Genomic DNA, 16,267 nt, shown 5'->3' on the forward strand with positions numbered 1-16,267 from the left:
TGGGAAAGGCCGTGGAGGGCGTCAAAAATGTGCCGCTGCCATCCGGTGGGCACGATGGGGCGACGTTGGCCCAGGGAAATGTCGCACAGGAGAACTGTGCCTGTGTCCTCAAAGGGGACGTCGGCCAACCGCAGGCCTGTGTCGGCTGTCCGGAGGGCTTGCACCGTGGGGTCGGCGGTCTGGTCGGCCGCCATGCGGGCGAAGTCCACACCCAGGTGGACAGCGTTCGCACCGGACCGGGAGAGGCAATCGGCCACAGCGTTGTCCTTGCCCGCGATGTGCCGGATGTCCGTCGTAAATTCGGACACGGCGGAAAGGAGGCGCTGCTGGTGGGCCGACCACAGCTCCGTAACCCTGGCCATGGCGAAGACCAGGGGTTTGTGGTCCACAAACGCCGTGAACGGGCGGCCCTCCAAAAGATGGCGGAAGTGGCGAACAGCCAGGTAAAGGCCGAGGAGCCCGCGGTCGAAAGCGCTATACTTGCGCTCGTTAGGGCGAAGCTGCCGGCTGAAGAAGGCCAGCGGTTGCCAAGCCCCGTTCACCCACTGTTCATGCACGGCGCCCACCGCATAGTCGGAAGCGTCCGTGGTGAGGGCGATGGGTGAGTCGAGCGCCGGGTGCGCCAGCATGGTCGCGTTGGCGAGGGCCAGCTTAGCGCCCGTGAACGCCGCGTCCATCTCTGTGGTCCAGGCATAGTCGTGCTTGGCCAGCTTGCCCCGGAGGGCTTCGTACAGGGGGCGCATGAGTTGGGCGGCGCGAGGCACGAACCGGTGGTAGAAATATACCATCCCCAAAAATTCTTGTAGGGCATTGATGGAGCGGGGGCGCGGGAAACTTGTGACTGCCTCCACCTTGGAAGGCAGCGGGACGGCCCCGCGCTTCGTGATGCGGTGCCCCAGGAAGTCGACGGCCGTTACGCCAAACTGACATTTCGCCGGGTTGATGATGAGGCCGTGCTGGCCGAGGCGCTCAAAAAGCGTGCGCAGGTGGATGAGGTGCTCCGCCCGGGAAATGCTGGCGACGAGAATGTCGTCCAAGTAGACGAAAAGGAAGGTGAGGTCGTGCAGCATGCTGTGCATCAGCCGCTGGAAGGCCTGGGCCGCGTTCTTAAGGACGAACGGCATGCGAAGGAACTCAGAGAGGCCAAAAGGTGTAATTACCGCCGTCTTTGGCATGTCGGCCGGCCGGACGGGTACCTGGTGGTAGCCCCGAATGAGGTCGACCTTGGAAAAGATCACCCGCCCCGCCAAACGGGCGGAAAAGTCCTGTATGTGCGGTATCAGGTACCGGTCGGGGGTGGTGGCGTCGTTGAGGCGGCGGTAATCACCGCATGGTCGCCATCTGCCACCCGGTTTGGGCACGATGTGCAGGGGCGAGGCCCATGCGCTATTCATGCGCCGCACAATGCCCAATCGCTCAGCGCGTCGAAATCCGCCTTCACCACGGCGAGTTTGGCCAGGTCGAGGCGGCGAGCCCTGGCGTAGACCGGTGGACCTGTGGTCGGGATGTGGTGTTCGACGCCGTGCTTGACGTCGGCTGCGTGAGGGCGGGAAACTCGGCGAGTAGGCGGGTGAAATCGTCCGTGGCCGGGAGCGCGCAGGCTAGTTTGGTCGGAGCAGAGCCGCTCATTGAGCAAGCGAGCGAGCTGAAGGTCTCCGCATTGATGAGCCGACGCCGTATGACGTCGACGAAAAGCCCATGCATGCAAAGAAAATCTGCACCCAGCAAGGCCATGGGCACGTTCGCCGTGATGAAGTCCCACCTGAAGCGCTGGCCCCCGAAGCAGAATGCGACGCTGCACGAACCGAAGGTGCGGATGGAGGAGCCGTTTGCGGCGACCAAGGCGGGGCCGCACAGCGCGGCCTGTTTGTCCTGCACCGAGGCGGGTATCACGCTCAGCTGAGCGCCGGTGTCGCACAAAAAACGCCGCCCGGACGCTGTGTCCGTAATAAACAGAAGGCTGCCTGAATGGCCGACGCTCATGGCAGGCAGCGAGCGCCGGCCTGGTCGTTTCCCGACCTGCCGAATGTACATGGTGGGCGGCACGTTCTGGCCTTCTGCCCGAACCTGGCATGGTAGTAGCACATGGTCCGCTCTGGTGGAGGCTCCGGCGGTCGCGTCGGGTTCGGTCGACGGGGCGTAGCGGCAGCTGCTGCCGCCAATGGCGCTAACTCGGCCGGTGGTGGTGCCGGTCGTGGCGCGGGCGTTGCCTCGGTCGGCCCAGGGTTCCAGGCGGCCGCTCCGACGTGTCTCCTGGCCATGAAAAATGTATCGGCCTCCTTGGCCAGGCGCGAGGGTCCGTGATGGGCGAGTTAGCCAAAGCTAATCGTACCTGCCCGGGTAGCTGCCGGAGGAACAGCTCGCGGAAGAGGAAGTCCGGGCTGTGGTCACCGAGAAGAGCAAGCATGTGGTCCATGCGTTCAGTTGGACGGGCCTCACCCAGCTCCGGGAGGTCGAGTAGTCATCGCGCGCGTTCGGTCTCCGTGAGTCCAAACACACCGAGGAGTAGGCCTTTGAGCGCGTCATATTTGTCGGCGTTCGGCGTGTTCTGTAGGAAGCTCAGGACCCGGGCAGCGGTGGAGGCTTTGAGCGCGGAGACCACATGGTGGTAGCGCGTCGTGTCCTCTGCAATGTTCCGCAGGGCGAAGAGAGAAGCTGCCTGGGCAAACCAGACCGCTGCGTGCGACTCCCAAAAGCCCAGGAGCTTCAAAGCTACAGATGACTCCATCGCCATGTTCTTGAAAAGGGGTCACCAATTGTGGGAGCTGTGCTCGCACGATAAAACTGGACAAAATGGACGACGCCAGGAATTAAGTTTCACTGAGCTATTTATTTCCAGCTCACTCCAAAGAACTCAAAAGCACTGAACTAGCCCATCGAACGGGCAGCAATTTATAACTCAAGTTCAACACACAAAAAGCCACGCCTCTCAGGTGGGGCGTGGTATGCAAATAGGTAAGCCACGCCTCTCAACGGTGCGTGGTATGCAAGACAAGTGTTCGCCCGGGAAAGGCAAGTCTGGACACGCCCGGGCGAGTCCGGACAAGTGACCGCTCGCCGGTTGCGTCATCGGCTGGTGCAAGGTGATTGTGGCATGCTTCCGGTAACCGCTACAATGTTTTGAATGAATTTCGATTTGGGTTGACTGCCAGACAGGCAGTAGGAAGTACTGTTCAACACCAGATGTGTCTTCCGATTCGTGTTCAAAATATAACATTCAATTTAAATAAGTTGTTCCTCGATCAAAAACTGATGATCATAAACTGATAAGATGGGCGGACGGACAGACATGAACGATTGATCGACCCCATTTTTTTGCTTCGCGTTCGTGGGATAAAAATGGTACGTGCTGCTTCCTTGCATGATGCTCAGCGTTTAAAAGGACAAAACACAGACAATCAATGCTGGGAGGTGTCATAGATTGTCGTTCAAATCCCGTGTACTGTAAGCCCTTGACATTCCCCTTTTAACAACAACAACAACAGCGTCACGGGCTATATATTTCCGGCTCCTCCCATTATCCATAATCATTACCATTTTCAAGATGGCTACTGGAGACGTTTGTGATAATTACGGTAGTGTAGCGGTTACCTTATTGGGACATAATCCACGGGCATGGGCCAGTGGGGCTTTTGATTGTGTGGGTGTGACGTGCGCGCGGTTGTTGAAGCCACGCCCTCCGAAGAGGGTTTTGGCGCTATAAAAGCTGTATGTGTTTCGTTCGCGTGAGGAGTTCTGTGGAATAAAGGAGCTTTGAACACCTAACAATGGCCTCGTCTTCTCGTCATTCACAACACCTACATTGGTGACCCCGGCTGCTCCCGAACGTTTTCGGGGGCTTCCAACGAGCATGGCGACACCTACATCGGTGACCCCGGCTGCTCCCGAACGAACTCCGACAGTAGGACTACTAGTACCCGATTGCAAAGCCGCAATGAGCCGGCGAAGCCAAAGCCTCAGTCTTGCCACTATTTTACCCATCACTATGGCATCAGTAGGTTAGGTAGTTGGTAGTAGGTAGGTGTAGTAGGTACCGTACCTAGTTCAAAATGACACCATTTGCATTGTGGATGAGATTAAAATTTATATAATTTACTTCTTGATTAATTCGGTGAATTCCGTCTCAACTTCGGATATTTCCGGCCGTGAAAAACGATGCCCTACGGCCGCGAGATTTCTAAAAAACAATTCTTCGTCAATTTTAGAATATTTGACGCCGTTTTCAGCCTCCGAAACGCGGTAAAAAGCTTTTTTGAAATATTTTTTCAAATGCTCGAATCTCATTGGTTCCGGTGTTTGGTGACGATTTTCGTTGAAGATAACCAGGGCCCGTTTGGGCCCGGGGAACGAGATTGGTCTTAAAGTATTTTAATTACAAATTAGAGGTGCATTAGATTGTGAATCAAACAAAGACGGGTGAAACAAACTCCTATTTAACTTTTTCTCAAATTTTTATGCATACTTCCGCATCCGGAAGATGGCGGCCTCCATTGATTGATTTGGTTTTTGAAATATTTTTTCAAATGCTCGAATCTCATTGGTTCCGGTGTTTGGTGACGATTTTCGTTGAAGATAACCAGGCCCGTGCGGGCCGAGGTTGGTCTTAAAGTATTTTAATTACAAATTGGAGGTGCATAAGATTGTGAATCAAAAAAAGATGGGTGAAACAAACTCCTATTGAACTTTTTTCAATTTGTTATGCATACTTCCGCATCCACAAGATGGCGGCCTCCATTGAGCGATTTGGTGCGTCAAAGCTTCGAAATTCTCAAGGGATCCAGCAAAATCTGGCTTTTCAACATCATACCTACGCGTTCATTCACAACACTGGCTTCGCCGGCTATTAATTATTGTGCTTGGTGCATTATTATGCTTGTGAAATGTGACGGGCCTATCTTTACATTGGTTGTTACAGGTTGTTCAGTTCTTGCTGAGTAAAGCCTATTTGAATGGTTTCAATCGAGTCAAGCCTTTTCTATACTCCCTACGGCTTATTACAGGAGGCAATGGCAAACCACACAATATAACCCTTGCCAAGAAACTGATTCAGCAGCACCACAACTCTCTGTAAAGAGTATAGTAAATCAAAATTTAAAAAAATCACTGAAGAAAATAAACAGTAGATCCAGCGATCTGGCAGACCATATAAATTGAGACCTGTTTTAGTGGCCCATGCATCATTTATTACATCATCATTACACATGCCCCTCATTTTATTATTTTGGTGTGTTGAGCTATTGTAAGTATTCCATTCATGAAACTTTTTGAATTCCCATTGTATGCACCAACTTTCTTAGAAGTTATATGCTGTATTAAGTCTGAGAACCTAAAGAACCCAGCGAAGGCCATCCTTTGTGGTCAAAATGTTCTTGAAAAGAAAAAGAGTTTAACTAGTTGTTCATCGACTCGTAGTGAAATCTCATCTTTCAGCCATTTCTGTTTTGTTTAATAAATGCTCGTCGGTTGAGCTTGCACTCTTCCCGGTCCATATATACAGAAAGAAGTGCAAGAAATTTCGGGCCACTAATGATCGCTGAACCTTGAAGAGAAAAATGATTCAAAAGCAGGAACTTCATGTCGTATGCCCTTTGAAGTATAATTGTCACTCAGATGTGAACATTTGGAGTCAATGCAATTATTGCCTCCGAGGGTTCAGAATCAGCAGTGCCGGTGCTTAAAATTTTCCCATCGTGTGCAAAAAGAAAATACTTCCAAATTGCAACATGTTTGAACACTATCAAATCAATGTGATGCTAATTTTCAGACTGCCACATGCTGATGCTTGCGTTTTGCTACAGTGTTGTTAACTAAGCCAATGAAGCTTTTAAACTTCATGAAATATTTATGCGGCCAGTTGTTCCTTTTTCTTTTTCACGGAGAGATTAAGTCACTCCTCTTAGAGCAGAGAGCGGCGCCATACCTTTGGGGTGTGATTAGATTTATGTGACAGTCGGGCTGAATAATTTGCAGGGCGTTCTGCAGTGTAACACGTTTACCTGCTCCCAGCTGGCTGTCCTAATCGCGTAGGCCTCACCACCCCCGGCCCCGCGCTCCGCACCCCGGCTCGTCATTACTACCCTCAGAAATTCATCATCCACTCATTATGAGACTGCCTAATTGTTTTAACTGTTTTGGTTATTAAATCATCCCGTAGTAGATGTTGTAAGGGGAAAAAAAAGTGCAATTATTTGCACACTGCAGCTATTCTCAGCATTTGTGCCATCGGTTTTAAAGGATATACAGTATCTGAATGCGTAAAACATTTCACGTGCCCGGCTCTGGAAACCCCTGCCCTTGCCATGTGGTCTTCCTGTTGTCTTGCACCTGTCCTTTGAAAAGCTCAGCTCACGATTCTCATTAATTTATTTTCACGTTCTGCATTTACTTTCATATCTTTTATGTGAAACCTTCTTAATGAGGTTTGGTCATGAGAGCTTAAAGATTAAAGTTCATTCAATGGTGACAAATATTTCTAATTGGCTACGAAGACAACTGACCTACTATTTTAACAATGAAGGTAGTGTGTTTGTAGATCAATGGTCGATGTGTTTTGTATCCGGTCACCCCAGATATCCCAGTGATCCCTGACTTGGAAGAGATCCAGAAGGAAGATTTGGCTGGACAGACGGCCGATCCACCACGGTGAGAGTTTCTTCCTTTCCTCCCATTACATAAAACAAGCCATTCGCTGTTCAGTTAGGAAAGTGAAAGTTATATAACAAACTTTCATGCTTTATCTTACCAGGTCTGATGTCAAAATAGCTTAAAGTTTGTTGACTTCAGCAACCTGAGTTGGTGGATCAGTATTCGTGGATCAAAATAGTTTTGGGTTCACTCTTGGTGGATCAAAAGTTGACTGATACTTCTGTTCTCGGGTAGTTATGGAGGCGTTGCACTGGAGTATGCCAGTTATCCTTAGATAGGGGTGTTAAATCAGCTGACCGTTCTGCATTTATGGACATATAGGCATAAAAGATCTCCTATATATTTCAAACAAAAACAGACATTGACACAACAATATTGGTGATCTATATATATAAAACACAGTTTGTGTGTGTGTGTGTGTGTGTGTGTGTGTGTGTGTGTGTGTGTGTGTGTGTGTGTAATGTTACCGATAGACTCCTAAAGGGAGAGGCTTACGTGCTTGATATTTGACATAGACATGGCCATTGAGCGTGGGACGAACATGGCCGAACTCAAAATATTTGACGATCCATATTTTTTATTCATATTTACCTCAGCGCATTTCAGCGCACGGAATCAACGGAATCAGAGCAGGTGGGCGCTGATTCGCTCAGTGCGATCACGTGATGACGCTATGACGCTATGAACGCTATGACGCTATGAACGATATGACGCTATGACGCTATGAAAAAAAAATCGCTATGACGCTATGAAACGCTATGAACGCTATGACCGCTATGACGCTATGACGCTATGGAAAAAAAAATCGCTATGACGCTATGAAACGCTATGACGCTATGACCGTTATGACCGCTATGACGCTATGAACGCTATGACGCTATGAAAAAAAAATCGCTATGACGCTATGAAACGCTATGACGCTATGACCGCTATGACGCTATGAAAAAAAAATCGCTATGACGCTATGAAACGATATGACGCTATGAAAAAAAAATTCGCTCGCTTTGCCAAGGGGCTCGCTCCCCCCCCCCCCCCCCCGTTCCCCTCCCCTCCGCCTCCCCTCCCCCCTCCCCTCCCCCACCCGGCAATGCCGGGTACTTCTGCTAGTATGCTCTAAACTGTAGAGTGGCCAACGAACTGATGATATCTATCTATAATTCCAGTAATCTCTGTGTGTATGTTTGTATGTTTGTATGTTTGTATGTTTGTATGTCTGTGACCGCTGTTTCTCGACAACCACGGGTCCGATATACTTTAAACTTGCCAGGTATATTGCTGGGGACCCGAGGATGTGCCTTTTCAAGGTTTCATATTAATCGGACAAGTAGTTACCGAGCTATGTCCAAAAAACGATTCAACCAATCAGAGAGCAGCGAGCTATCACGTGTGCCGAACGTGCCGAACAGACTCTGCCTCGGACGGCACATTTGAGAGCGTATTCATTTATTTCACGTTGGCAAACTATGTTGGCGTTAAACTATGTTTTAAAACTAATTAAAACTAATTTGCGATTCTTTCGCTTTCCTGCGCGTTTGTGCACGCTATGGCGATTTCTTTACCAAACTCCGCAAGCCGTTCGCTTTGGACCAAACCATTTCATGTAAATAGAGGGGGGGGATTGTCACCGTACTCGCAAGCCGTTCGCTTTGGACCAAACCATTTCATGTAAATAGAGGGGGGGGATTGTCACCGTACTCGCAAGCCGTTCGCTTTGGACCAAACCATTTCATGTAAATAGAGGGGGGGGGATATAATTTTAGATATAGATATAGTACGGGCATGCCCTAGTATTTACAATTGCAATAGAAGAGAAAACTTGTCATTTCTTGGACCAGACATTGTTTCACACAGAATAAAGAACTGCATGGATGGTGCATTCTTTCCTCAGATAACAGAACCTGAAGGCACAAGGGAATGAAAACAGCTAGAGAAAAGGATGAGAGCTAAAATGAACCGTTCGGTTTGAATCTGAATGTATACAACCATTCGTCACCTAATTGGCTGGTCTTCATCCCATCACTTATCCGCACGCTTTAGGAAATGGTCAGGATAAAATGCGGACTCGCTCTTTAACAATTCAAACCGGAATGCCGAAGTTAAACGAAATGGAGTATCAGGTATAGCATGGTTTCAAGGCAAAATGAGTGGAGCTTGAAAATGCAGTATTAATATTTAATATACGTTAATTCCATTTTCACCACCACTACCACTACTACTACGACTACTACTTTTATTTGTCCCATTTTGTTGGTCCCAAATCGTGCAGCAATAGCTGTAATGAGACTTGATCTGGTGTCCTCACCAATCACAATTTGGGGTACATCTTATAAGACTATATACAGTATATGAAAAACTGCACCCAATCACGTCTCTCACCAGTAATTGGGTGAGAGACATGATTGGGTCATGGAAGGAGTCAATTTATTTTAATCCTTGCCACCTGAAGTAATTGATTAGGTGAGCGTTCATTGGTTATTCCATTTAATAAAAAGGGTCTTGTTTTTCAAGTATATGTTGGTCATGTGGTACATGCTTGGGAGCCTCGGTGATGTGTGTTTCTGTCTACGCTCTCACTGATGGCTCGCCAATAATTGATGAAACCAGTCCGACGGCTGAGGGGGCGCGTAGCATTGAGAATCTCATGCATGTACTATCTGTAAATGTTTTGCAGCTACAGATAAACTCAGATAGAGTTTGAAACAGCAAAGGGCTTACCTTGTGTAGCTTTTCATGGCTGCATTATGCAGCTTTCTTCAGCTAGAAGAGAATGGGAGGAATATATATATATACACACACACATATTGTTGCGGTTTTGGGAAACAGGTAAGAAGTAATGGCAACCACCATACAGGTCCCTTAGAATAGTTATTTCAGAGCAGAACATTATCTTAGTCCCTTCCCCTTATATGGTTTTGGTATGTCATTATGCGTTGGGGAGGGAAAGATAGGCCTCCACTCATAAGGGGATAATTTGCGAGGCAATGCACACAGGCTCAAAGGCACACCATCCAAGCACCAGGTAAAAGTCCCTCTGAGAGCTACCCGCTCGGGGTGCTTGGTCGCGACATCAAGACAAAGGTCGTCGCGAGGAGAAGCATCTGGTAACATCGTGGCCATATTGCTAACAGGATCCCAACGTTCGTTCCTCCTCCCTTCCCCGTGAATGTGTGCTGGGGGCCCTTGTGTTTATTCGTAGTGATCGTCATAAGGCATAGAATACTTTCGGTTTCTGCCTCTTGTCCCTTTTTCTTTCCTACCGTTAAGTTGCACTGTACATATTTGTAAATAAATCAAATCGTTAAACGTTTCCTTCCCCTCTGTCCGTGAATGTCCTTTCTTCCATTGGTCCGCCATTGCTCGCACCCAGGTTAGCCGTAACAAAATTAGCATCAGCCCGGCGGGTACCAACCGTTGTTTGGCCATCAAAATTTCCATCCAGGAACAAGTGGTACACCACCAGAGACGGGTACGTTCCCCGATTGGTACCGTCACGTGGTACAGGTAAGCGGTGTTAGACGATTGGACCCTGCTATCGAGTGATGGACCAATTGGCGTTCATAGTTGCTGGTTTGCAACCTGCCAAAGTACGAAGTTATTCATGCGCGGCAGCGTTAGGTCCAGTAAGTTTGGGAGGGAACAGAGGCTAACCCCCTCGTCGTAGACCTGAACACTGGGCCGTAACAATATATATATATATATATATATATATATATATATATATATATATATATATATATATATACGTATATATATATATATATATATAGATATACAGTGGAACCTTGACTTACGAGTGCCCCAACTTACGAGTTTTTCGAGATACGAGCCGTCGCTCCGGCAGTTTATTGCTTTGAGATGCGAGCCGAGATCCGAGTTACGAGCTTTCGCCACCCGGTCACGTGGTTATCTTGCCGTTCAAGTACGTATCTCTGTCGTATAGCGATGCATTTTTTTTTTCGCATTTTGGTTATTTCGAGTTTACGCCGCCAGGTAGGTTCTGGTCACGTGGTTATCTTGCCGTTCAAGTACAGTACGTATCTCTGTCGTATAGCGCTGCGTTTTTGTTTTCGCATTTTGGTTATTTCGAGTTCACGCCGCCAGGTAGGTTCTGGTCACGTGGTTATCTTGCCGTTCAAGTACAGTACGTATCTCTGTCGTATAGCGATGCATTTTAGTTTTCGCATTTTGGTTATTTCGAGTTTACGCCGCCAGGTAGGTTCTGGTCACGTGGTTATCTTGCCGTTCAAGTACAGTACGTATCTCTGTCGTATAGCGATGCATTTTAGTTTTCGCATTTTGGTTATTTCGAGTTTACGCCGCCAGGTAGGTTCTGGTCACGTGGTTATCTTGCCGTTCAAGTACAGTACGTATCTCTGTCGTATAGCGATGCATTTTAGTTTTCGCATTTTGGTTATTTCGGAAAATTTCATGTTCATGTTCATGTTTTCATGTTCATGCCATGCCAGGCCACAACTTGTTCAGAGTGCCGGCGATAGCTCGCCTTCTCTTTGTGGAAAACACGGTGAGATCCTTAACATCCAACAACTAATGGGACGCAAACGGGGCGCCCAGTTTAGCGGTACACACATTGATGAATCACCCTGCCTGTGATTCACCCATGACAGGTTATAGCTGGGTCGGGATTCAAACCCAGGCTGGACAGTTTAGACTTTAGAGTCAAGTGTGCGTACCTCCAGTCCAGGCCATCCTGCCAACTTGTATGCTGCATACAGGTGAAATATAAAGCGCGAGATATTTTTATATATACTGTATATTTAAAAAAAAATTGGTGTGGTTTTTGGCGGGCTGGAACGGATTAATAGCATTTCAATGCATTTCAATGGGGAAATTTGATTTGAGATACGAGCAATTTGAGTTACGAGCTCGGTCACGGAACGAATTAAACTCGTAAGTCAAGGTTCCACTGTATATATATATATATATATATATATATATATATATATATATATATATATATATATATATATATATATATATATATATATATATATATATATATACATATATATATATATATATATATATATATATATATACATATATATATATATATATATATATATATATATATATATATATATATATATATGTATGTGTATATATATATATATATATGTACAGTGCATTCAGAAAGTATTCAGACCACTTCACTTTTTTCACATTTTGTTATCTTGCAGCCTGTGATATTTCAGTTTTTTCTTTTCAATAAATTTACAAAACTTTCTAAAATCCTGTTTTCTCTTTGTCATTATGGGGTATTGAGTGTAGATTGATGAGGGCAAAAATGAATGTAAACGATTTCAGCATCAGGCTGCAACATAACAAAATGTGAAAAAAGTGAAGGGGTCTGTATACTTTCTGAATGCACTGTATATATATATATATAGATATATACGTATACACACACACACACACACACACACACACACACACACACACACACACACACACACACACATACACACAAACACACACACACACACACACACACACACACACACACGCATTAGAGTTCATCACATCAGTTATAAAAGCTTTACACTTCGTGTGCCTGGGATAAATCAATGGGGAGCTTCCCATCCTCCACCCCACCAAACTAATCTATGGACCTGCTTCTGTGCATTTTGGGGAGGGCTGGAGGGGTTTTGCACGTTTGCAGATTTTAAAGAATTAGGATGAAAAGCAGAAGTAACAATCAATGTATGAAATGCACGTTTCAATATCGTCCTCTGTGACAGTAGAATTAAGTCAAGAGCCACCAATCATTTTGAATCCGACCATGGCAGCCATTTTGCTAACATAAGTGGGCGCGTTCCGTTAGCAAGTGGCGGCTTGCTACCGTTAGCTTGGCACGCGATAGCAAGCTGCTTGCTAACAGAACAGACTGGATGAACATTTGGACAACCCAAGACTGGATGAACCACCAATATAAAACTGGGCATTTGTCAACAGTCAGAGGGAAGTAACTACGCAAGTATGCAACTATTATCCCAGTTACTGTATGAGCACCCCCCCCCCCCCCCCCCACCCCTCCGTAATTTTAAAACGACTGCATCTATTTTACCATATGTTACAATATCATTCAAAATGGCACCTATCTTGTGCTGTCATTTCTTGCAATAATATGTATTATGAGTTTCTCACACATATGATGATAATTTTTCTGCACAAAAAAGTCATTCCTGACTTTCCTTTTTTGACCTATCAGTATCATCAATATGCTCACCACCTTTGAGGAATTAAACACCAACCTTGGGATTCACGTGGCCTTACAGACTCTGGTGAGTGCTTCAATCTCAGTGAGGCTTAATATTTGTCTTCTCTCACACAGAGACCCTAAGATCATGCTATGTTGTTTTGTGTTACCTAAAGAAATAAGTGCAAGCAATTGGCTAAGTTATAATACAGTACAGGGGTACTTGCAAGGCAATTTCCCGAAATATCTAACTTTGAACCACTGGCCTGAATGGTCAATGTGGACCATCAAAGGTTCTTGGTTTTGTAGTGGGCCTTATATTAAAGGCAATGCCTTCTCCAATGGTTGTATTCTTATTTAGTGGGGCTCAGGAGATGGAACGGAGCCTTCTCGGGACCCAAAGTGTTCTCCTTTTTATTGGGATGCCGAGGCACAGGGCCTATTGGTTTCACATCGCAGGCAGGTCGGTGGTCTCTGTTTCTCACCGCCTCTTCTCCGATGTCACTCCCTCTGTTCTCTCAGTCCTCCCACCCTCCCCAGCAAATCTAGGATGCACACTTCTTCCAGTAACACTCTCCTGGTTAAACTTCCAAAATTCATACTGACTGCACACTTCGACTCCTTTGTTCTTTGCTTCTGACGTTTATGGAACCACCATCGAGAGCCTTCCCACTTTTCCCTCCAGACTTGTGTCATCTCCCATCCTGACCCATGATCTTTATTACCAAAATTAACCCTTCCTAACCCAACCCTCTTATTTGCTGATTTCAATGGTTCCTCTCCTTTCTCTCTCTCTCTCTCTCTCTCTCTCTCTCTCTGTCTCTGTCTCTGTCTCTGTCTCTCTCTCTGTCTCTCTCTGTCTCTCTCTGTCTCTCTCTCTGTCTCTCTCTCTGTCTCTCTCTCTCTCGTTCATTTATTCCCTTGCCAGTTGTGTCCAATTGTTGACCCACTACCCCACTGTCAATTTTACCTTGCTCTTCCATGAGCCTTGCACTTGTAGAGAAAAAGTGTGCAAGGCAGTAATGTAAGCATAAATCTTTGTATGTTTCTGTCCTTAGGCTTCTTCAGCAACACAAAATTAACTTTAAATGCAGAGCTCACAATGCAACCTGAGAGAGTATATCCACTCCCTCCCCTCTCACTTCCTCCCTTGACCCTCACTGCTCCACCTGTCCATTTAATTTCCAAAGGTCTTTATGAATTTTAGTTTTGGGTGGTCATTTTCACCTGATTAATAAATTTAGCAAAAACTAGTGAGGTACCCGTGCTATGCACGGGTGGGAGGCCAGAAGCAAACAGACAATGCAGAAACGGTGAATGCTAAAGCATGAAACCAATAAATTCCACATTCCTGTAGCACCTTCAGTTGCACGTCAGACATGGACAGCAAGTTCGTGAAGGACTTCCATGAAAAACGTACCCGTTCGCAAACAAACGGGTACGTTTGTTCCATACCCAGTCAATGGCGAATCTGCATATGGCGATCTGCGAATTCACGTTTAGAAAGTAGAAACCATCACGGCATTTCATCATTCACTTGAACTCGATATCTCTTTTTTCATTCCAAACATCATAACTCCAATCACAAATGAAATAACATTAATATAAAAAAAATTAACTTTTAACAACATTCGTGACATAAGTTCCATATGGTTGGGTGAATACAATTACGAATTCAAAATCGTAATTGTATTCACTCAATTCCAATCATAAATTGATACTTTATCAAAACGATTAACATGATTGACGTTTAACGATTTAAAATTACGATTGAATGACGGTTGTAATGGGATATTATCAATCCTGCGCATTGCGTAATCTGTCCACTTCCGGATTCGCAGCAGGTTCCTAATTGTCATCAAAATATAAACAGTATTTGTAGAATTTCAATAAAAACCACATCACTGTTCATATCATTAAATATTATTCCCTCGTGTTTGGAAAAACTGGAAAATTGGAAAACTTGGAAAAATTGGAAAACTTGGAAAAACAATATGGCATATTTTACTCCAGGGGATCCCAGGATTACCCACCCAAAATATCGTTGCGATCGGTTGAGCCGTTTTTGCGGTACCTTTGAACGGACAGATGGACATTTGGTGAATTATAGTAAGAAGCAATCACATTACAAAAACCTGAGAATAGGTATTGAGGAGAGTATGTCAATGGATATACCTCCACCCATTTTAGATGTGAACCCACTGTTATATTTGATCTCAATTAAAGGTCACATGAAAAACTAGAACGGCACTCGGTAGATATCATACCTCCGCCTGGTTGGCCGTAACACTCAATGGTGAAGAATCACTTAAAAAATTATATTATCTGGATCCGTATCCGGATGTTCACCAAAACTGAATCGATTCTTCCTTGTCATACACACAACCTGTCCAACAAGTTTGGTCCACATCCATCCATAACTTTTTGAGATATCCTGCTATGTATAGTTTTTGGCCCCATCTCCCAATGGTGAAGAATCACTTACAAAATTAAATAATCATCATATCCGAATCCATATTCAGATCGTCACCAAAATTGAATCGATTTTTCCTTGTCAGACACCCAACCGGTCCACCATGTTTCGTCCAAATCCGTCTGCAATTTCTTGAGATATCCAACTTTTTGAGATATCGTTTTTGGCCCTATCTCCCAATGGTGAAGAATCACTTAAAAAATTCTAGTAGCCGGATCCGAATCTGGATCTTCACCAAAATCTAATCATTTCGGCCTTGTCACATACGCTACATCTCTGCCAAATTTCGTCCGAATCCGTCCACAACTTTTTGAGATATTTTGCTTACAAACGGACAGACAGGGGTGAAAACATAGCCTCCATCCACCTTTGGTGGCGGAGGTAATTAGCTGAGGTGGAACCAATCACCTTCAAAAACACACACCAAGTTAATTGGCCTCCACCGATGTTGAATTGGAGTGATTCTGATTTATTTCAGAATAAAACTAGAATGGCATTCAGTAGAGAGCATATCTCCCTCCGCCTGGTGAACAGTTTACATTTTGTATCTCAGAGTAGACCAGAAAATCACAATACAGAATCACATTTAATCAAAATCAATCCCATGAATCACCATAGGTCCAGTCTTTCATACCCTGATCTACCCCTCGTTTTTTGCCATATCACTCAATGGTGAAGAATCCTTTAAAAATTATACTAGCTGGACCCGGATCCAGATCTTCACCAAAATTGAATAGATTCTTCCTTGTCACACACACAACCTGTCCAACAAGTTTCGTCCAAATCCATCCATAACGTTTTGAGATATCCTGCTTTGTATCGTTTTTGGCCCTATCTACCAATGGTGAAGAATCACTTTAATAATTAAATAATTATTGTATCCGAATCCACATTCAGATTTTTCACCAAAATCGAAACGATTAGTCCTTTTC

The 16,267-nt window shown here is 45.5% G+C and overlaps 1 protein-coding gene across 2 annotated transcripts in view; it reads left to right on the forward strand.

Moving 5' to 3' along the window:
- Positions 1-16,267, forward strand: part of IFT43 (intraflagellar transport 43) — a 120,771-nt gene that overhangs the window by 84,709 nt on the left and 19,795 nt on the right. For both annotated transcript variants that reach the window (XM_078766782.1, XM_078766777.1), the window contains exons 5-6: positions 6,570-6,642; positions 12,875-12,947. In XM_078766782.1, the coding sequence (XP_078622908.1) occupies positions 6,570-6,642; positions 12,875-12,947 (146 nt within the window). The remainder of the gene's footprint in view (positions 1-6,569; positions 6,643-12,874; positions 12,948-16,267) is intronic.

This window comes from Myxine glutinosa, chromosome 1, assembly GCF_964187855.1.
Source record: "Myxine glutinosa chromosome 1, kmMyxGlut1.1, whole genome shotgun sequence".
In the NCBI taxonomy this organism is placed as follows: Eukaryota; Metazoa; Chordata; class Myxini; order Myxiniformes; family Myxinidae; genus Myxine; species Myxine glutinosa.